Below are 22,212 nucleotides of genomic sequence, written 5' to 3'. Positions count from 1 at the left end.
ATCTTCATTATATTTGAATGTATATATCCACTGGACATGCACAAATAACCTTTTCAATGATGAATCATAAAATCATAGCTTCTCAATGTTTTTCACAGTCCAGCTTGTCATTGAAATCCATGTTAATTTCTATTTTTCAAGAACCAAGCAAACTGAACATGGTTACAGTTGCAGTATTTACAGAGAAGAAATAGGCTCATACCAGCAGTGCAGCCCTCAGATAATGATGGATGTAATCAAAACTGCAGAGTAAACTCGCGTCTCCAGTTTGAACGCGATACCGATGAGCCCATTTGCGAGTCTGGAGGACCACCGAGTTAATGAGACAATGTGGAGTAGAACTAAAACTGTGAAACCGTGCACCACATCGACCCAAAAAAAGCTTTCATTTAGATGGTAAAGCAGCTGACTTTTCCTTCCAGACCCTCACCTGCTCAGTGTGAAGATATATATATTCAACTTTCTACTTAAAAATTCTGTTTTTTTTGGAGTTTTTATCCAAATATACTGATTTTAGGTGTATTAAAAGAAGAACTCTTCATAATAAAAAAAAGAAGCTGCATTTCAATAATAAAAATGACTGATGCACTTATTCTTATTGACTGAGGCTTAATCTTTTTCATCAAACCATTAAACCTAATCTGTTGCCTTTTTAGGAATGACAAGCAGAAGTTGAGTCAAACTCTAAGCTAGAGTGATTGAACATTATTATTACTGAACATTACTATAATAGAGTTCACAAAACCTATAATGTAAAGAGAATTAATCTTTAGAGACATGTTGTGCCTTTTAATGTCTGACTGACTTGTTTCCCCCATCCGCGTTTAAACTTTGACATCTAAAGTATGACTTCTAAGTTTCTCAGCTGCAACCAGAAGAAACGACAGCTTTACTCACGGTCGCTGCAGAAAGGTCCCCCATAGGTGGTCATGGTGCAGTCACAGGAGAAGCCCTCCCACTGCTGCAGACACACGCCCTGGTGGTGGCAGGAGTCCTCGGTGCACGTGGTGCTGGGACCTGCAGGGTGTTCACAGGCAAGTTATGGAGAAAATGATATATATAGGAGCTTTAGTGTAGCAGTTTTTTTATGCTTTACACAGAGACAGCCTTCTGTTTCAAATCAGATGTGAGATGTCTTTTTTTTGGAGGGCCAAATTCTGCCTGAATTCTCATGCAAGGATGAGCTTAATGTAATTAGTAGGTGTCATAAACAGCAGGCGAGAATCCTGGATTAAGATGAAAACATACAAAAAATAAATTCTCAGCAGGTTGAAACTGCCACACACAATTTTTGTGTTTGTGTTTTAATGTTTTTGAAAGCCAACGGACGCTGTTCATTTATGTACCATATTTTCCGCACGATAAGGTGCACTTCAAAACCTTACATAAAAAAAAAAAAACACAGTGTGCCTTAACATTCTGGTTGTTCTTACTTATGTTGAAGCAATTTTAAATGGTACACAGCAGTCTGTCAAAATGTCATGTTACGGACGCTTCAAACAAGGTTGGGTATTATTGTGAACATGCTAATGTGGATGACGTGTATCGGCATTTCACTGTTTTCTTATGTGTTCCTGACATGATATAAAGACATGTTGCAAACAAGGTTGGGAGTATAAGGTACTGTGAATGCTATGATATGGCTAGCATGTAGCGGTGTAGGACTATGCTTTTTCACTTTCTGCTAAAAACATTGGGAGTTAGCATGGATAGAGTAAAGTTTTTTTTTTTTTTTTTTAGCTAAATCAGTCTGTTTTTTTACTATTTGCAAACAAGCTTGGGAGTCACAAGTATTGCCAATACCATATCATGCTGGTGTGTAGTGGTGTCCGACTGTGCTTACTTACTAACAACATTGGGAGTTTGCGTATACGCTGTAAAATTTGTTTTAGGGATATCAGTCAGTTTTTTTTTTTTTTTTTACATTAAGCAAATAAGGTTGGGAGTAACAGGTACTGTGAATGCTATAACATGGCTAGCATGTAGCGGTGTGGGACTATGCTTTTTTATGTGTTACTAATAACATTGGGAGTTAGCGTAGCCATAGTAAAGCTTGTTTTAGCGATTTCAGTCTGTTTTTTAATGAGTTGTAAACAAGATTGGGAGTTAAAGCGGTTACATAGTTCGGCAGTAGTGTGAAAGGGTCTTGCCTAAGGACCCACAATGGATTAAGCTTTTTTTCAATGATTTTTTTATCTTCACTGGTGTTCGTGGTAAACACCTTTTTCATGGGAGAAATCACACATCAATATAAGGGTGGGGTCATCTGGACCCCATAAGAGAGCACAAGGGATAATCTGGTGCGCCCTATCCGGTACTGGAACTAATACATTAAAATGGATAAATTCAACTTTCCTAAAGCCTTAGTCACATACACCCGTACGGGGGCGTAAAGGGTTGTAGAGACAAGCGACCACATCTTAAGGGGTGCGTGGGTGCTTGCAGTTCCCTTGAGGCTTAGGCGGCCATCTTAAGGGACGTGATGTAAATGGAACAAAATGTATCTGTGTGGTAAGAGTCTTTTAAAGAATTTGAAAGGCATGTAAGTTGCGTTCACTTACATTAGACAGGTGATACTGTAGTACAGTGCTTTTATGTCACACTTTAGTAATGTTTGCATACTGGCCCCTAAATGGACACGTGCAAATACCGGGTTGTGTGTGGTTGTCCCATGACCCCTAGGACATCCATAAGGTCACATACTACTCTCTGGTTGACCTTTTTCCTCATTTCTAATAGTCAGGCTGCATGTAAGGAGCCCACACTCTACACTTGAACACCACTAACGGTCCCTTTGCCCATTAGGCAGGATTTGTTTCTAAAAATAAATATTTCACATTATGTGTTTGAGTCTTACCTATTTCACATTTACTTATCCTTGTGTGTTGCATACGTTTTCGCTATGACCTGTCGCCCGCAGCATAACCATAGAAATAATACTTTTTTACTTTATGGGCTCACCGAACAGTCTACGATCTTGATATTTCGAGTGTTGAATTACTGCGTCGTTTGTACAGGTTTAACGCGTAAAGACGGTTGTGACTAAAGCATAGGAATAAATTAAGTATTTGTTTTAATTTAAACTCTCTTTTTATTATTATTATTTGTCATTAAGCTTAAGTGACAAACACCGATAACATGTCTCCAGCAAAAACCTGTTGTGTTGCTGTTGTGTCACAGTGTTCTGCCCTTTTTTTTGTCTGTGTCTGAGCCCAACTGACCACAATGTGTCCAATGCAATTTTCAGGATGACTTCCTGTGAACTCAGCGCCGCAGAGAGACTCTAAGCTGTTAGTTAAACAGCTTCAACATATTAAATCAGCTAAAAACAAAAAAGAACACAAACCTCCTTTATGGGTACTTCACACACAGACACACTAAAAGAAGTTAAATCTCATCAGGCAGGGAGTAATAACCATTCACCACCATGATCACCAAACACACAAATTCCCAATGTGACTAATATACTGGTAAGAAAAACTGCTGGGGGGCAACTATTTTTCATAAAATACAACCCAGATTTAAGCTCGCAATAACTTTTGGCAGGCTTAATAACACAACACACACAGAGGGATCCTCACATATTCAGGCCAATGATTTTTATTGGATTTATTATTATTGGCACATTAAAATTCAAAGACTTGAAGTGAAAACAGCTCATAGCACTGACATAACAAAGAATGTGCCACTGTGATAAACTAGCACAGTGGCAGGAAATTAGATTAATGTAAAACAAAATATAAAAATAAAAGTCCACCTGACAGCTTTGAAAAGTGGGAACTCCAGCATTTAGAAAACGACAAGAGGAATTTAAAGCTTTGCCATTCTCTAATTATAATACTTACATTTTTTAAATACCCACTCCAGTCTTCTTTTGATCTATTCTTAAAGTGTTCCCAGTGGTTTTTAAATTATGATTATATCGCTAGTAGCCAAAATAAATAAAAAAAACTGTTGTTTTCTGCAGAGCAACAGCAGTTCATTCAAAATGAACTGTGGGCGTGGAGTAATCCCGCCCCCATTTCCCATCATTCATTGGTTTACATGTTCTCGCTAGTTTACAGCTTCTCACACCCCCAACCTAACATTACCGATGTTAGGTTGGGGGTATCTACTAATTTGCAGAGTCAATAAGAGACAGCAGGCGCTGCAAACAGCTCTGACCTATTTCCGGAGGATCGCCTGTATCACCTCTCGTGAGCCGCGGCGAAATCTTGTGGGTTGCGACTCAGATCTTGTGGGTCCTAATTCAAGTCTCGTGGGTGGAGACTCAAATCTCATGGGTCTTGAGTAATTCTCATGGGTCGCAACTGAGATCTCGTGGGTCGCGACTCCAGACTCATGGGTGACGACTCAGATCTCGTGGGTCGAAACTGAGATCTTGTGGGTCGCAACTCAAATCTCATGGATCACGACTCAAATCTCGTGGGTCGCGACTCAGATCTCATGGGTCTCAACCAAATCTCGTGGGTCGAGACTCAAATCTCATGGGTCACAACGGAGATCTTGTGGGTCGCGACTCAAATCTCATGGATCATGACTCAAAGCCTGTGGGTCTCAACCAAATCTCATGGGTCGCGACTCAAATCTTGTGGGCCTTGACTAAATCTCATGGGTCGCGGCTGAAATCTCGTGGGTCGCGACTCAAATCTCATGGGTGACGACTCAGATCTCATGGATTGAGACAAAGATCTTGTGGGTCGCAACTCAAATCTCATGGATCACGGCTCAAATCTCGTGGGTCATGACTCAGATCTCATGGGTCTCAACCAAATCTCGTGGGTCGAGACTGAGATCTTGTGGGTCGCGACTCAAATCTCATGGATCATGACTCAAATCTCATGAGTCGCGACTGAGATCTCGTGGTTCGCGACTCAAATTTCATGGGTTAGAACTCAAATCTCATGGGTCTCGACCATATCTCGTGGGTCGAGACTCAAATCTCGTGGGTTGAGACCAATTCTCGTGAGTAGAGACTCAAATCTCGTGGGTCGGGACTAAGATCTCTTGGGTTGCGACTCAAATCTCGTTGATCTTGACTAATTCTCATTGGTTGCGACTCAATTCTCGTGGGTCTTAACTTATTCTCATGGGTTGCGACTCAAATCTCGTGGATCTTGACTTATTCTCTTGGGTTGTGACCAATTCTCGCGGGTCACGACTCAAATATCGTGGGTCTCGACCCACAGCTGTGAGCTGTGACCCGCGAGCGCCTCACCGAAGCTTTTATGCCATTTTATACCATAAACTGAACATCGAAGCTTCTTCTGACATGGTGGATATATTTTATCCTATAATATTATCCCCTAGCTTTCAGTAGTGTGAGTTTTATTGAAAAATGAGTGCATATGCGGCTGGAGTTTCTCTGTGCTTCTGTACTTCTGCTGTCAGCTGGACTTTGGATTGCAGCTGACGAGCTGTCACTCTGAAGGGGTTCCTTCCTCGGAGCGGAATCCACAAGCAAGACGAGCCCAGGAAGTTTAAAATCAATCATAAGATTTTATTTAGCCTCGTAATTTAAAAAAATGGGGGGCTGGAGTTTAATTAAAGAAACAACAAAAACTTTAGATAATTTCTAAACGACAGTTCCCTTCTTCCATTCCTCACTCTGTTACTTTTTTTTTTATTGTACAGTTTTATTTATGCTTCAGGTCTAATTAATGGGTTTTATAATGGAGGAAACTGTTTTTCCTGTTTTTGTTTCAGCTTTTGTTAAAATGTAGGCATACACCTCGGTCATCTTCTCCATTAAAATGTTAAATACGACAACATTTGACGTTTTGTGCCGTTGCCAGTGAAACTAAATCTGAATGAGATCTCTACGTCAACTATGATCTGTTTGAAACACATTTTTTTTTGTTTGCTCCTTTTTTATTTGACTAAAAGTGTAATTTTTAGCTTAATTTTTTTAATATATGTCCTCCATCATCAGATGTTTAGGTCAACTGAGCGTTGGCATTAGCTGTCCAATGGGAAATACCATTATACGTTAGCATCTAGCTAGTGTACTTTCACTTTGTGTGCTAGATCAATCTCGATTTTACGGATCCATATTGATATCTATTATTAAGCTTAGATTTTGAGCTTAATATTCTTTACATATGTCTTCCATCATGAGAACAATCCCACGAGAACATGTTAGAAACACAAAAGCTGTGTCTTCCTGCAGTTCCACCTCCTGCCAGTAGGACCCTCATCCCTGTCCTTATTTCCTCCATTATTTTCACTCCTTAAACTTGATATCTCTCTGCACCCCTGCTGAGTTACTATCATCCAAACCATGCTTTTGTGGCACACATCTCAGTTTCTCTGACTCATCTCCTGCACGCCGAAGTTCCTCTCACGAGGAAGTGGTGAGGATAGGGCTCTGCGTAAAACCTGCTGAATGACAGAGATCGACGCAGAATCGGGAGAATTTTTCTCCCCACAGAACTCAAAGAGCCTCCTGCTGGAGCGCAAACCCTGAGAGCACAAAACACGCTCTGTGGTCTCTCTTGTAAAGCCGAGTTGTGCTGTCACTGCGAGATGACAACAGTTACAGCCGAGGCAGCTGTGCCAAAGATGTACAGGGAAATATGGTTACCATGGGAACAGCAGGAAACCTCACTGTGCAGTAAATGCATTCCATTTTTTTTCTTTCTCCCTCTGAGGGTACCCTGAGATTCTGGGTAACACCCTTAAGTGAATATCTCAGTAAAGCCTTACAGTTGTTCCCAGTCATTCTTGTATTTATCTTGTATTTTTGAGTGGAATGTAGACATCATTGAGTTGAGTTGATGAGTTGTTAAGTTTGCAGAAAGCTTTTTTTTGCAGTTGAAGATCATTTCTGCAAATCAATACTGATAAAAAAACAACAACTAGAGAAGTGGCATTACCTGCAATAATGTTAGTGTGAATGCTTTTCGCTGGAATTAGTCACTGAAGATGTTTGTTGAAATTACTTTAATTGATGACAGGATTTGCTAAAAATGCAAAAGTTATTTGCAAAATGCTAAATTTGCAAATGCTAAATAAAAGACTGGAAATTTTGGTAAAAAAAACCTATGAAAGAGCACTGAAGTTGACCTAAATTTCTGAAGATTTTGTATTAAAATGGCTTAAAAATCTCCAACACATGCCAATTTAGCAAAAAATATTTAGTGTGTTGCTTTAATATGAGCTAAACTCCAAATTAGCCCAAAAAGCCTAACAGAGCTGCCAACTTTTAATAAAAATTGGAGTGAGTCTCGATCCAGGAAAAAAAATCACTATACGACGGCAAGACATGAGACGAGTTAAGTGTCATTTTGTGAAAGTGTATCAGTGAAATAAAGCACTACGAGTTAAAAAACTGATGAACTGAAAAGCAATAAGGCAATAAACAACTTTTAAAGACCAACCAGTGACTGTATTGGAGAACTGGAGAGAGCTAGTATGACGTCACCCATTGAAAATTGTTTACTTATGGCTTCAACCAAATGTTGAAATCTATTCAAAAGTCTATTCAGTCGCCATTTTTACACATAATGGATACCGCCATTTGGAGCCAGACGAGGTTAGTAAGCAGTGATTGGTCCAAGTTGGTCTAAGTCAACATTTTTTTTTTTTTTGAGTCAATATTTCTATGACAACTACTAAGCACCCCTTTCACTGAAAGTAGGTTCTGGAGAATCTGCCAAACATTTCAAACGTTTACTAAGATTATTAAATAATATTGAGAACTTTTTGTTATAAAGTAAACATGGAAAATGTGAAATCAAAGTAGATGAACTCTTGTTGATGTTTATATGAAGCGAGTGTGGCAAGGTAAAGAGTTGCGTACGTATCCGAGTAAAATGATCCCCATTTATTGTAAATGACTCACTACTGTCTCTGAAGGCATAACTTATGAATCCTACGAATGTTTCCTCAGCCTCAACAAATACATTCTACAAGAAAAAAGAGAAACAGAGATGTGGCATGAGAGCGAGAGAAATCAATCAAATGAGCGACTCTCACGGCCAGTTAGCAGCCTTGACCTTAGCAGATGCCAAATTAGTCAAAAAAGTTAGCTTGTTGTTTAAATACTAGCTAAACTCCAAATTAGCCTAAAAATCCTCAGTAAACTGAATTAGTCAAAAATGTTACATTGTTGCTAAAACAGAAGCTAAACTCTAAATTAACCTATAAGACAGTGGCGGGCCGTCAGGGCCTGCAAGGCCTTCTCTGCTGGCCTAAACATATCTGAATCACAGACTGATATTAATTATTATTTATTTCCGTGAATACGTATTCTATAATTCCAAATGCTCTGTCTTCGTCCTTTCATTGCTGTCTCCCTGGTTGCGCCGCTTCCAGACGTGTATTTTCCTATTTAAGCATTAACCAATCAAATTGCAGCACCATTTGTTGCTAGGGTCAAAGAAATCTGCCCGGAGGCCTTCACAATCAGTTCTGCGGGCCCTGTAGCATAAAATAATTGTCGACCAAACTGTTGCTTCAACCAATCAGATCTGGAGGAGACCACGTGATAGGCCAGCTAGAAGGCGCACGGAAACGTCAGGATTTTCACGAGCTTTGATTGGACAGCTCGCAGCTCGCTCTGGTTCTGCGTTATGTGACGGACACAGGTGTCGAGGAGCGGCGTGTCAGGTTTGAAGATTTTGCCAGTGGAAAGCGTCTCATCGTCTGATTTTTGGTGGAAAATGAATGTCTGGGTAAAGTTGTGGCACAGTTTTGTCTGGCACGGGTAAAGGAGTTCCGTGACTCCGTTGAGCGGGAGTGAAGCTGATACGAGGAAATCTACGAGGCCCCTGAACGCACCACGGGCGCGTGCAGCGCAAAATCCTCGCGCGCTACCGACAATATTATTTTTCAGACACATCATCAGATCAGATTTCAAGATCACAAAAACTTTGTCTCCCTCCTGGACCACAAGAGGCTTCAGGAATACCAGAACAATTCCCGCATGCAGCTTTTTCCAGCTTATCACAGCCACGGAACACTTTCCATCTGCGAAACGCATGGATTCTGCACGACAGAGTGATTGAAATCTTCTTGAGGATAGAAAGGATGGATTTTGTGTTTAAATAATCTGGATTTTTGGTGAGTAAAATTTTGCTATCTCCCTACATAATATTGAAATTTTATCAGGTTATTTTTTATGCTTTTGGTGTGTGTGTGGCAGCTGTACCTGCACTAGAAGTTTTATTGCCATAAAATAGTTAATGAGGGTTGGATTGATTCAGATGGAGCACTACTGAAGGCCTAGGTGTGAAATGCACGGCCCGCCACTGGTGTAAGAACCTCAGTAGATAAAAAAAAAAAAATCCCAAAAATGTTAGCATGTTGCTAAAATATTAGCTAAACACCAAATTAGCATAAAAACCTTAGGAGATAACACATTAGCCAAAAACGTTAGCATGTTGCTAAAACAGAAGCTAAACTCTAAAGTAGCCTAAAAAATCCTCAGTAAATAACAAATTAGCAAAAAATGTTAGCATGTTGCTAAAATATTAGGTAAGCTCCAAATTTTTTGAAAATTACTATAAGAAGAAAACATAGCCCATTAATATATTTATTCCTCACTTGTTGCTAATCTGCTTAAAGTTATGAAATTTGAAGATTTTCTCATTCATGTCTTATAGGTTATATTTTGCTCAATATTTCAAAAACTGTAAAGTTTGTGATACCAAAAATACTAGCAGGAGAATCACTATAGTGTGAATGTTTACTGAGCATTCGCACAAATATATAAAAAAGACTTTGATTTCCTGGTTCCCTTTACACTTTTGACCCATTTCTCAACTGAGGTCTGCGTCCTCACCTCCACAGCCACGCTCCACGTCTCCCACTTTGTGGAGGGCGTCCGCCAGCAGGTCGGGGAGCCTGCCGTTCAGATCTACGGACGCCAGGCAGCCCTTGTATCCTTCTCGGGACGCGATCAGTCTGGGGAGGCTGCTGTACATGCTCTTTCCGACCCCCCCAATGTACAGCTCCCCTTCAGAAGAGAAGATCAACGATAAACAGCAAAATGAACAGCAAATTCCAGATTAACGCAAACATTGTGGAACTTTTTTAAATGAAACGGACAAACCCTTTAGGTCCAGGTTGCGGGCTCCGTTGGCGTGCTGCGTGACAGTGCGGGAATCGATCTTGAGGATGTGAACGTTGTTGTTGTCGCGGGAAATCACCACGTTGTGCCAAAGGTTGTCGTTCAGAGGCCGATCTGAGTTCCCCTTCATCAACGACGGCCCGTTTCCCAGGTCAAAAACATAGTGAATGTACCTGCAAAAGCAATAAAGTTTCATGACTACAAATCCAAACTTTATTCCATTTTTTTCACTGCTTTCTGTGTCTTCCTGGTGGCTCAGATTCAAGATAAGTACAGCTCCAAAGTTACCGTCTGCAGAAAAATCCCCACAAAAACGTCATCCATGAATAAGCAGCTTCACACGTCAGGCTGAGCCACAGGGAAGGCATGACAGAAGTGCAGGAGGCTGCTTTGTGTCTGTGTTGTCCGTGGAAGCTTCTGCTGCTTCCTCCAAACGTCCTGCTGACTAACTGCTCGCTGGGAGAACGTGGTTGGAGGGGAAAACTGTTGCTCTGATTCCACAAAAACGTCCTGCTTTTTTTTTTGTCTGACAGAAAACGTATCTGTGCTCATCGAACACTAATAAAGATTTGGAACACTCCTGTTGTGTTGACAAGAGTGCTGCTGCAACGTGGGAACGATATTCTGCATGACTTACACTCCTCCAATCCTCCCACGCTATTACCAAACCATTCATCACCAACACTTTTGCCTCAGACCTTTAAGTTTTTAGACACCACGACAGAGGAACAGTAAAGGACACAAAAGACTGTCATTCTGTGTATATAGTGTCAGATCTTAATCAGCTTAAAATGAATGAAAAAACAGATTTAAAAAAAAAAAAATTGACATTATAACTTTAAAGAAATATTTGAATATTTGAAAACAATTTTAATTTTAAATGTTAAAAATATCAACACTAATTTCAAAAGGAATCTTAAGGATTAATAAAGAAATAATCTGAAATTTCAATTAAAACAACCATAAACCTAAATCTGCAACCAAATAATCAAAAATAATTTCGAGTTAAAAATATATCTATTGCAAATTTAATTTTTTCTTCAAATTTTAAACATTTCATTTCAATTTAATCTATATTCAGATATACTAAATTGTTCCAAATTTAAAATGTGTGTTTTTATTATAGTATTATTTAATATTTCGTTTAAGTTTCAAATTTCTTTTTTCAATTTACCATTTAATTTTCAAATTTTCAAAACATCTTTCAGGTTTAAAGTATATTTATTTTCAATTTACCATACTTACAAAGTTTTATTTTTTTGTTTAAAGTATATCTTCTTGAAATTGATTTTTTTTTAAATTCAAGTACAAAAATATATTTATTTTAGTTTTAGATTTTTTTTTAAATTGATCATATTAATTTTGAGTATGATTTTTTTTAAATCACTATTTTTTTCATATATTTTCTTAAGTTTATATATATATATATAATTTGAATTTCAATTATCAACATTTCTATGTATTTTCTTTTTCAATTGACCTTTTTTTAAACTTTCAATGTTTCTTTTTAAGTTTAACTTTTGTTATAAATTTACTATTCGATTTTCAGATTTTCAATGTCAAATTTATGCTCAAGAAATGTTTATTTTATCATTCTTTAATTTTTCAATATTTCTTTTTAGTTTAAAGTGAATTTTCTTTCAGTTTTTTTCCCCTAACTTTTCAATATGTTGTTCAAGTTTACAATATCTTATTTAAGTTTAAAGCTGTTTAGCAAAGTTTGCCTTTTTTAAACTAATTTACAATCTGGTTTGAACCTGATTCTGATTCACCCACATATATGTGTGCATTAAAACAACAACATTTACTTTAGCCACACATCTCAGCCACAGCAGATGTTCCCTTCATGTCTGTGTTCTACATCATGTAGGATTAAACTCTGTTTCCCTTTTTGAAACCTTTTGGTGATTTTACAGGAATCCTTACTAACTAATAATAAACTCATCAAATTTGTATAAATTATTGGAAAAGTTCAGTTTTCTTGCGTTCCTGCATAGCGCCCCGCTTCATTAAATCTGAGAGTTTTTTTTTACAGTGAGGAGTTCTCACCCTTTGACCATCTCCACCACGATGAAGTCGCTACCATCTCCCGAGTTGAAGAGGATCAGGCCGTCCGGACTGGTGGTCTTGAACTGGAAGAACAGATGCATGGAAGCGTAGGCCTGCAAAGTGGAGAAGGCCAGGTAGCTGGCCTGGGTCAGAAAGGTGACGGGGTTGGCGATGATGTGCCGCAGGCCGAATCGAGCGTTCAGCTCGCAGTAGGAGATGTCTCCGTTCTTGCACTGGTCCAGATACAGCATCCCGTTGAAGGAGAGCGCCTGCAGGTGACCGATGAAGTTGGACGGCACCACGGAGATGAAACGGCGCTCCGTCATGATGCCCGTCTCGATGTTGTTGAACTCCAGGCGGGTGTGGGCGCCGGTCATGTGACCTGCAGACGCCGGAACGTTACCACAAATGCTTTTTGCACGGCGTTTGCCAATTAGTTTACCTTCTGCTGTCACATTGTCCACGGAGAGCTGCAGGTTCTTCCCACGCCGCGTCACCTTCACCGTGTGCCACTCGTTGTCATTGAGCTTCTCGCCTACTAGGAGAGTCTCTGGCCCCTTGCCTGAGTGGAGGACAGCATTAAATGACAATCATACTGCATGAGCGCATCGTTTTCTCACATACACTTGAGCAGCACACTGCACACATCCGTGTCTTCATCACTCACGCGCACAGTCATGCTCCAAGAACAAAAAAAATCTGCAAGAAGAATGATAAATGAGATGATCAAACCACAACAGAGCCCTTCCTGAAAGTGAATTCTTAAAACCTACTAAACCAGCGTGGCATCTGCTGTCAACCCGAGGAGGCTTCTGATGGGAAAGCAGGCCTCGAGGTAAAAAAAAAAAAATCTAAAGATCGTGGAACGCATCAGGAGTTCCTCGCCATTCACCGGTTTCAAAATAGGTCACAGTGCAGCGGCTCGGCTCTGCGGCACCGTCAACCCGAATCAGTGCCTGCGCAACAGGCCGACACGGCGGCTCAAAGAAGTTCTGACATCGCTTGGGAAACTAATTGGCCATGCCTAAGCTGGCTGCGCCTTTGGGGGGTTTGTCTGTCCGACTGAGCTAAGGGTCCAGGAGGATTCCAGGGCACGCACAGAGGGCGCTAAATGAAACCGGTTCTGTTCTCCACTTCGTCCACAGGGAATTCATATATATATATATATATCCAACAGGAGTCTTTGTTAAAGGGCTGCATATTGAGCGCCTCCACAGCAGGATCCCACTCTCCACCTGTTACATGCCAGTGGGTAGATCCATATGATCCAATCAAGCTCTCCCAGCATGGGACGGATTTACTTCCATCAGGGAAATGAATTATTTCATAAAAGCTGGAACGATTTAGTGTAACACAAAGAGATGGCTGCATGTTCCTGCTGTCTAAGCATTTCAACCTCCACATGTTCACCCAAAAAAAAGACATTTCGTTTAAAGAGGCCACAACATGAAAAAGTGTATTATACTGTTAATTCTTCAGTAACCCCCCCAAAGTGGTATATTGATCCGTATTTCTGAGTAGTCCTCGAAAAAGCAGCCCCTCCCATACCACCAAAAACGAGCGGGTTCTCCCGTGCTGATGTCACAAGTTGAGACGGCTGCTTTCAGGAAGAGTGATTATTATGATTATTCTGTTTTTAGGCAAAATTAAAGAAACTGTCTTTTTCTTGGACACTATTTCTGTAGAGTGGCAAGAGTTTATTGGAAATTTGGCTAACACTTCTACTGGGAGCAAGCCCGCCCCCCCTTCCCATCATCCATATGTTTACATGCTAACCCCGGGAGATATCCAAATATATGGTTTGGAGCTAGATGCAGTCTCGGAGGAAGTGGATGCATCCGAATGAAAGGACGATTACCGTCCAACGTATTTTTCACGTAGCCAATACAGGATTTTTCACTGATTCAAAATCATTTGTATAAAGAAATCCTCAAAAATGCAATTTTAAACTTCATTTTCCTCATATATGTAAATAATTATCAGAAAAAAGCCATAAGAACATGTTGAAAACACAATTTTCATCAGAGTGAGTCTTTAAGAAAGTGTCAAATCCACAGATTTTCTTTTAAAAAATTCTCCTTTGCATATTTAAAACCCGAGTAGCTCAGTTATGAAAGTTCAACAGCCTTTTTTTGCCCTGCTAGCATTAATAATAAACAAAAAAGAGATGAAATCATATTGTGGAGCCTTTTCCTGCATGCCATACTGACCGTTGTGCAGCGGCTCCCTTGTTGGCGCTGAAGAATCTACAGGAAGAGTGCTGCTCCTGTTTGAGCATGCCTGTGATGAAGTATTTAACAAAGAGTGCTGATAAGAAATGCCTCATGTTTGACAAATAAATCCTTATGAATAACGCAGCATCCTCTAAGTGTTTCCCTTAAATCTTTGCACATTAGCTGCAGTTAAGTATTAAAAGCTCCAGTGTGTGAAGGCAGAGGTGATGCTGGCCTGCTTTTGGCTCAAAACATCTAACTTTTATCGCTCTTATAGGAAGACTTCCAACTCAAGGACCTATACAGTATCCTTAAGGACCCACTCTGATAAAAATGCTGTTGTTCTTGTAGCATTTTTCTAATGATGGAGGACACATGTTAAGAAAATTAGGCCTAAAATTACATTTTTTAGCATTTCTTGAATCAAATCATAGATTTCATGACCTCCTCCTAGAGCCGGCCTCGGCATCGTGTGTGCGTTTCGCCCACTAAAACAAAAAAACATCAGAACTTTTGCTTGGAGCTGTAGATGTATGTGTACACTATCTACTAAAGGCTAGCGGGGCTAGCGACTGAGCTGGCTGAGCGGTGCATTCAGTGGCTGATCGCCGCTAGCTGAGCATAGAAGCAAGCGGCTAATCACTGCTAGCTGAGCGACAAAGCTATCAGCTGATCACCGCTTGTTGAGCGGCAAAGTTGGCGGGTGATTATTGCTAGCAGAGCGGCATAGTTAGTGGCTGATCACTGCTAGTTGAGCGGCATAGTTAGCAGCTGATCAGCAATAGCTGAGAAGCGTAGTTAGCAGCTGATCAGCTATAGCGGAGCATTGTAGTTAGCCGCTGGACAGCACTAGTTGAGCTGCAAAGTTAGCGGCTGGTCAGCGCTAGCTGAGCAGTGAAGTTAGCGGCTGGTCAGCACTAGCTGAGGAGCGTACCAGCGAAGTTAGCAGCTGGTCAACGCTAACTGAGCGGCAAAGTTAGCAGCTAGCTGAGTGGCAAAGATAGTGGCTTATCACCACTAGCTGAGAAGCGTTGTAAGCGGCTGGTCACCGCTAGCTGAGTGGTGAAGCTAGCGGCTTGTCACCACTAGCTTATCTGTGTAGTTAGCAGCTGATCACTGCTAGCTGGGCGGCGAAGTTAGCAGTGATCAGCTGAGCAAAGAAATTTTATGTTAGCGTCAGCCTGGGGGGCGATTCTGGCAGCGCAAACTCTTCTGATAGGGGCGGTTCTCGACCTGTGACATTTGCTCCGTTTTTGTGGGTTGGACGGGGCTGGTGCTCAGAGTATACGGGGGTTACTCAGAAATGTGTGAAAGGCTCTAAATACCAAGTTGGGGTTCTTTATAGTGAGGAATGAACAGTATAATACACACTCAAAAGCTCGAAAAGTGGATATTGCATGATACAGGCCCTTTAAAATCCAACATAAAGCCAATATAAATGCAGGCTCTGTTGGGGATAGGATGTATCAGAAACTGCATGACATATAAAAAAATAAGTGAAAACTGTTCTCTGCTTGAAAACTTAGAAATATGCTCTTTATAAAGGAATGGAATCACCTTTACTTCAAAAGCTCACTCTTTAGCTGCTCAAGACTAAGCTGCACATGTAAAGAGCCTCTCTTGTCCGGTTTGATGCGCACCCAAATTCAAAATGATTGATTCTTTTAAAGGCAAACTTCAAAGGAATTCGAGTCCTGCACAGGTCAGGCCTGAGAGTGAACTGCTGCACGCTGTAGTGCATGTATAATCACAGCTTGTTAAGGTCTTGTGGTTTTTGTTTTCCTTTTTTATTACCCCGTTTGCCCCGTCCCATCCGGCGTGGGGACTTTCCTGCAGACACCTCGCCCAAGAATCAGGATTATTGACTCTCGCCATTCAGTTATGAGGCGATCTATCAAAGCAATCAAAGAAATGCGCTTGATATTCACAGTGAGCGGCTGATTCGGTGACGCCTGCCTATGAAATCCATTAACAAGGTATCCATCATAAGAGCGGCAGTGTTAATCTTTTCCAAAGGCCACTGGTGCAAAATGTATCCATCTTGAAGCAGCTGCTCTCACACACCGTCATGTAAAACATTCTGTTTGTAGATGAAGGTGCGATGCCATCTGCTGGTGGGGGGAGGCATTGACATTTTATTTTCATCTTTTCAAATACAAAAATATTTTGAAAACACGCCATCTGATAAAAAGAAATGTGCATTTCAGAATCATAAAGCATCACAATTATGTCCCAAAGGCTTTGGGGCGGCAGGTCGACAGATTCCTGTGACACAGAGCCATCCGCCATGGCTGATTGGCTCTTTGGTTTCAGCTAAACGCTCGATTACAGTCATTACTTTTATAAGCATTCATAAGCCCCCTCTGTATTACACGATCATAACCGGCACGCCGTCTCCCCCCTCCGTCTCCGTCGGAGAGATAGCGTTTATCAGCTCCTCGCACTGCTGCTGTTATCTGCCCCGAAACTTAAATTGCCTCCGTCCGTCGGGTGAGGCGCCACAGGCGGAATCATAAAGAAGGCTGTAGAATGCAGCCGCTGAAGGGTTTTGTTAGAAAGGAGAAAGTCTCCATTTGGTCGATCAAACTCAATGACAGCTCCCTCTTTTTATGATTTTAGGCCTAATTGAATTTTTTAAACTCTAATAGTCACTAATAGTCTGTGGAAAATTTAAAATAGTTGCTCTACAAATACTTTTCTAAACTCTATTGATAGATTTTTTTGTATTTTAGGGTCTTGAAAATGAAAACTTTAATCTAAATGAAACATGTTCTTGGTTAATTTCTTTTCAAACAGAAGTATACATAGATATACACTCACTGACCACTTTATTAGGCACACCTAACCAACTGTTCGTTAATGCAAATTTCTAATCAGCCAATCACATGGCAGCAACTCAACGCATTTAGACATGAAGACATGGTCGATCTGCTGCAGTTCAAATCGAGCATCAAGAAAGATGATTTTAATGACTTTGAACGTGGCATGGTAGTTAGTACTGGCAATTTCACCCAAAACCATTTCTAGGGGTTACAGAGAATGGTCAGAAAAACAGAAAATATCCAGTAAGCGTCAATTCTGTGGAAAGAAATGTCTTGTTGTAGACTGGTTTGGGCTGGTTGTGAGCAGGGAGGACCAGAAGTTCATTTTGGGTTTGACAGTTCTGGTTATGTTAAATGACAGCATTGTAGACCTATATGACTATGATGAAGTATTCTTCTCATGTCACAATAAAAAGAGTTGAAATGTGAGAATGTAAAGTTTATTTAATAAGTAACATTTTTATGTGTTTTTTTTGAAAAAATATGTATTAAAAAAACATTGCAAATTTTGTAGCAACTTTTCACAAAAGCTGCTGCAACATCAGGCATTTTAGGCTGCAACAATCATAAATATCTGCTGCAAAATTCTGGAGGGTCGGATTGGTACCAATTGAGCCCAATTACAACATCTTAGCCGACCTGAGTATTGTTGCTGACCGTGTCCATCCCTTTATGAACACATTGTACCATCTTCTGATGGATACTTCCACACGTCATAAAGCTGGAATCCTCTTAGATTGGCGACTTAAACATGACCACAGCTTCCATTAACTTCCATTAACTAAACTGGATTTTCGCTAATAAATTCTCTTAATGGAAACACCACAATTTCGTAAAAATATACATTTATCGAAAAAAAGGTTTTGTGGTTAGAGGTGGTGGTTTTTGAAACGGACATTTTTCACTAAAAGGCTATGGAAACACTCTTTTGAATTAAGTGTGCTTCATGTTATGAAGTGGCCGCCCTGATTGCAGCACAGAGGGCGCCACGAGAGATCCCACAGCGTCACAGCTCATAAGTTGAGTATCGTATCATACGGAATTGTACAGCTCCCTCGTAAAGTCCCCAACAGAGATTTCCTCATAGTCTCTTCATTCCTGAATAAAACACAGAGGTCTCCTTTGACAGATGAGCGCGAGTGCCGTGACAGAAACTTGGATGGATAGGTAAAAGGGGGTCTAACCTGGTACTAGAAGGGTGTATCTAATAAAGTGACAAGTGAGTGTATAAATATGCAAACATACATTTACCTCTGTCTTGCTGCCACAGAAAAAATCCTCTTCCTTCCTTCTCTAACAGCTAAATTGTCTTTGATGATTAAACTGGAACTGTATTTATCCACCATGAAAGCAAATCTTTTGAAATGCAAATAGACGACACCCTCGCAAAACTGCTGCACTGTATGTCAAGTTTCAGCTGCAGTTTCATTACAATATTATGACACGGTAATAATAAGAACATTTGTAATTGAGGCGGTCGTGTGCGGCGGCATCCAATTATCCTTCACGGTGCTGCCGCCGTCCACAGCGAGGGGCGGGGAGAGTAAACAAACCCGGCCGCGGGAATGACTCAAAGAAACAAGAGCACATCAACAAACTGGCGTGCACATTGTCTTAGTCATTGGTAGAGGATATAATGATAGGAGACACTTACTGAGGTTACAGTCTATCCTGATACAATCTGGTGGGAGAAAGAGTGAGATGGTGAGAAAAGAGAACAGAGCATTTCACATCCTTCAAGGTACATTCTGCAGACAGTTCAGTGCTTTCAGAGCCCACCATCCGGGGACAGCCTGGAGAGTCGAAAGCACCACTTTCCTTTTGCTGTGCTTTATGACGCGAAAGTGCGGCGCGCTCGTCGCAGCTGGAGCTGCAGCCGAGCAGGGCGGAACTTTCCGATCAATAGCGGCTTTATTGACCGTGGGAGCGAAAGGTGCACAGCGTCAGCGGACCCTGACTGATAGTTTAGCTAACATCTGTGCAAACATGGAGGAGATCTTTGGAAAAAGCAGAACGAGTATCATGTTCTGCAGAAATAAAGATTTAAAAAATAAAGATTTCTTAACATTGTAGAAAATAATTGTTGATTAATAGATTGTAAACAGAAGGAAAGTGGTGATTTGCACAACCTTCAGCCACGGTCACACTTACACCAAAAATGTGTGTTCCTAAATTCCAGCTTTTGTTGCCAATTTAAAAAATATATATATTAGGAAGCCTCTGCATGTTAATAATTGACTGCACACAGTAACGTGTAGAAAGATGCAGGGGTGTAAGTCACGTGGCGGAGGCGGTGCTCTCAAGCTGTCAACCATCACAGAGCAGTGGAAACAGACAGCCAGAGACCAGAGACACAGTGTTGTGATGATGAGTGTGTGTACGAGTGTGTGTGTGTGTGTGTGTGTGTGAGCCCATCACTGGCACTTCCTGTTCACTGAAGTGACTCTAAAATGGACAGGCATGTAAATGTGAGGGGCTGGAGCCACAATGGGACCCTGTGGTGGTGGGAGTGCGAGTGTTCCTGCGTGATGATGAATCAGGTCTTTGACTGCCCTCTCCTTGAACTGCAGACAAACGCCATTGAAGGCCTGAAAGGGCCGAGACGGTCAGGAGGGACCTGACCCCGGGTCGGACTGAGAGAGAAGGGAGAAAAGCCGAGAGAGGAAAGGAAGAAAATCATACACACCTACAGTTGCTTAAAAAAATTAATTAAAAAACAGTGTAAAAAAAATTCTGTATTTTAATTAACTGTTAGTTCAGGTGCACAGCAGGACTGCATCTTGTAAAATTGTTCCAAGTGGTCTTTTAATTTTGATTACGTTGCTTTTAGAAAAAATCAAAAAATCCGTGTTGAATTCTAGGACATATTTTCTGCAGAACAGCAGTATTTTATGAAGTGTTTCAATGAAAAGTCTATGTAAACACTCATAAACACGCCTTTTGGGCTTTAGCGTTCAAAATTCTCATGTTCATGAGTAGCTACACAAGTTGTTATGAATGTTTTCGGGCTTTTTATAAAAAATGTGCATCCGCTAAAGTTAAACTTGGTTGAACTTTGATGAGAACAGTAAAGTGGAAAAGCCATTTCTAATTAAAGGTAGTTTTATATTGTTATTGTTTATTTAAAAATATTGCATTAGTTATTTTTCAATGCTTAAGAAGCTAGTATTGATGATTTCTTAACATTTGTTAATAATGATATTAATATTGATTTAAAAATTGGGGGGAAGTGGAGGGAAAAGCCCTTTGCTGGTGGGGCAGCTGCCACCACTTGCCCCCCTGTAGATCCGCCCCTGCACGGATCAATTAGCCTGCAAGTGGATACATCGGAATGGAGCAGAGCAGGGAGCTTGGGTCTGCCTAGCATATTTTTACGACCCAAATATGATCTTTTTCAAACTGTTTTTCTTCCTCTGCTCCTAATTCACCACAATTTGAAATAAGAAATACTCAGAAAAACATTTTTGAGCTTATTTTTTTTATATATGCCCATAATCAGAAAGAATTATCATCAGAGAGAACTTTAATTATTTCTGTCTCCGAGTCAAAATGTTCAAGATTTATTTCAAACTTGCCGTGAATATCACTATAATTGACTTAATCTCCTATTTTCCACCTAAAAATATTAACAAACAATACAAAAATCATGTAGTTGTTTTGTCTATTTTTAAAGCTCTACTAAATGAAGGATAAATGTGGTTTTATTTTGGGGATTAAAGTCAAATCTTGACAAAGACTAGACTAGCAGCTAACAGTAACATTAATTACCTGTGACTTTGCAGACAGACTGCTGTCTGCTCGGAGGCTGAGCTGCCAGCCGCCGGATCCGCATCTAAAGCTGCTGAAATCGATGCGGCGGGTGCTGGATCGCTCAGATGCTTCCACTTGTGTTTGTCCTTGTGCAAGGTCACACTCAGGTGGAAGTGCTTCCTCTCGCTTGAAAAATATGGATTTTCTCAAAAAGAGGCTTTTGAGGCTCTGCGGCTGCCAGACGAGACATAGATCCCCACTCTCCACGAAAACGGGAAAACTTATATCCTCTCCATGTCTGAAGAACGAGAGCTTTTGATGGGTGGAACTCCTTTGAGAAACGAATGATGTACTTATTGATTAATTATTGCTGGGGTTTAGAGTTTACAGTAGAGTATGTAGAACGTTTACAGAGAAAAAAAAGTTGTTTTTTTAATGTCTTGAGTACGATCAGAATAATAATTGGAGTGTGCAGCCTGCTCATGTCTGCTTTCTGATTTATATTAGGCGAGGAGTCTTCTAACAGCAGTTGATGCTTCTGCAGGATCTGGAAGGTTCTTTCAGGAAGCCCAGGGGTTTACATTCGAGAGCTTTGATCATCTCTGTTTTCACTTCTGTCAATATTTTTTGTGTACTTTCTAAACTTTGACCCACAGAGATCTTCGGTTCTGCTGATCCAAACATGTGAATGTTACAGGCTTACACCCTCTGTAATTCATCTTCAGGCTGTTTTACAATAAAAGACAAATCCTTTCAGGTTTTAAATCTTTTTGATGCTGCTGTCAGTTAAAGGAACAATAAAATATGAAAGCGTTGAACAACAATATCTCTTAAGTTTGATTAATATGCTAGCAACAGAGATATGCCACTTTTGCGAGTTTGCTAGGCTAACGCTGTTTAAATTTACAAATGTAATAAACAACATTTTTCCACAAGTACCATAGTTTCCACTCTGGAATCTTAGATTTTTCTGGTGGTGCTCACATGTACAGAGCTCTTTCAATGAGTCAGTCTGTTTTTTGTCCAAGTTGCAAGGAAGTTTGGGTTAGCCTAACGCCGCTAACGTTTAGCGGTGTCGGACTGTGCTTTTTACTTGCTGCTAACAAAGTTGGGAGTTAGCATAGTGACTGTATAGTTTGTTTTAGCGATATCAGTCTGGTTTTACATGTTGCATACAAGGTTGGGTGTCTTTGTGAATATGCTAACGCGGCTAACGTTTAGCACTGTCAGATTGTGTTTTTAAACCATTGCTCACAAAGTTGGGAGTTAGCGTAGTGACTGTAATGTTTGTTTTAGCGACATCATT

General features: G+C 40.5%; 1 protein-coding gene across 7 annotated transcripts in view; it reads right to left on the bottom strand.

Moving 5' to 3' along the window:
* LOC112139758 (neurexin-2) overlaps nucleotides 1–22,212 on the bottom strand; it is a 165,670-nt gene that overhangs the window by 71,825 nt on the left and 71,633 nt on the right. For 5 of the 7 annotated variants that reach the window (XM_024262609.2, XM_024262605.2, XM_024262630.2 and 2 more), the window contains 6 exons: nucleotides 18,811–18,837; nucleotides 12,564–12,683; nucleotides 12,122–12,503; nucleotides 10,055–10,245; nucleotides 9,785–9,958; nucleotides 898–1,017 (listed from right to left, as the gene is read on the bottom strand). In XM_024262609.2, the coding sequence (XP_024118377.1) occupies nucleotides 898–1,017; nucleotides 9,785–9,958; nucleotides 10,055–10,245; nucleotides 12,122–12,503; nucleotides 12,564–12,683; nucleotides 18,811–18,837 (1,014 nt within the window). The remainder of the gene's footprint in view (nucleotides 1–897; nucleotides 1,018–9,784; nucleotides 9,959–10,054; nucleotides 10,246–12,121; nucleotides 12,504–12,563; nucleotides 12,684–18,810; nucleotides 18,838–22,212) is intronic. The other 2 variants (XM_024262616.2, XM_024262637.2) reach the window with 1 other exon arrangement.

This window comes from Oryzias melastigma, linkage group LG14, assembly GCF_002922805.2.
Source record: "Oryzias melastigma strain HK-1 linkage group LG14, ASM292280v2, whole genome shotgun sequence".
Taxonomy (NCBI): Eukaryota; Metazoa; Chordata; class Actinopteri; order Beloniformes; family Adrianichthyidae; genus Oryzias; species Oryzias melastigma.
This window is presented reverse-complemented; position numbering and strand designations above follow the sequence as displayed.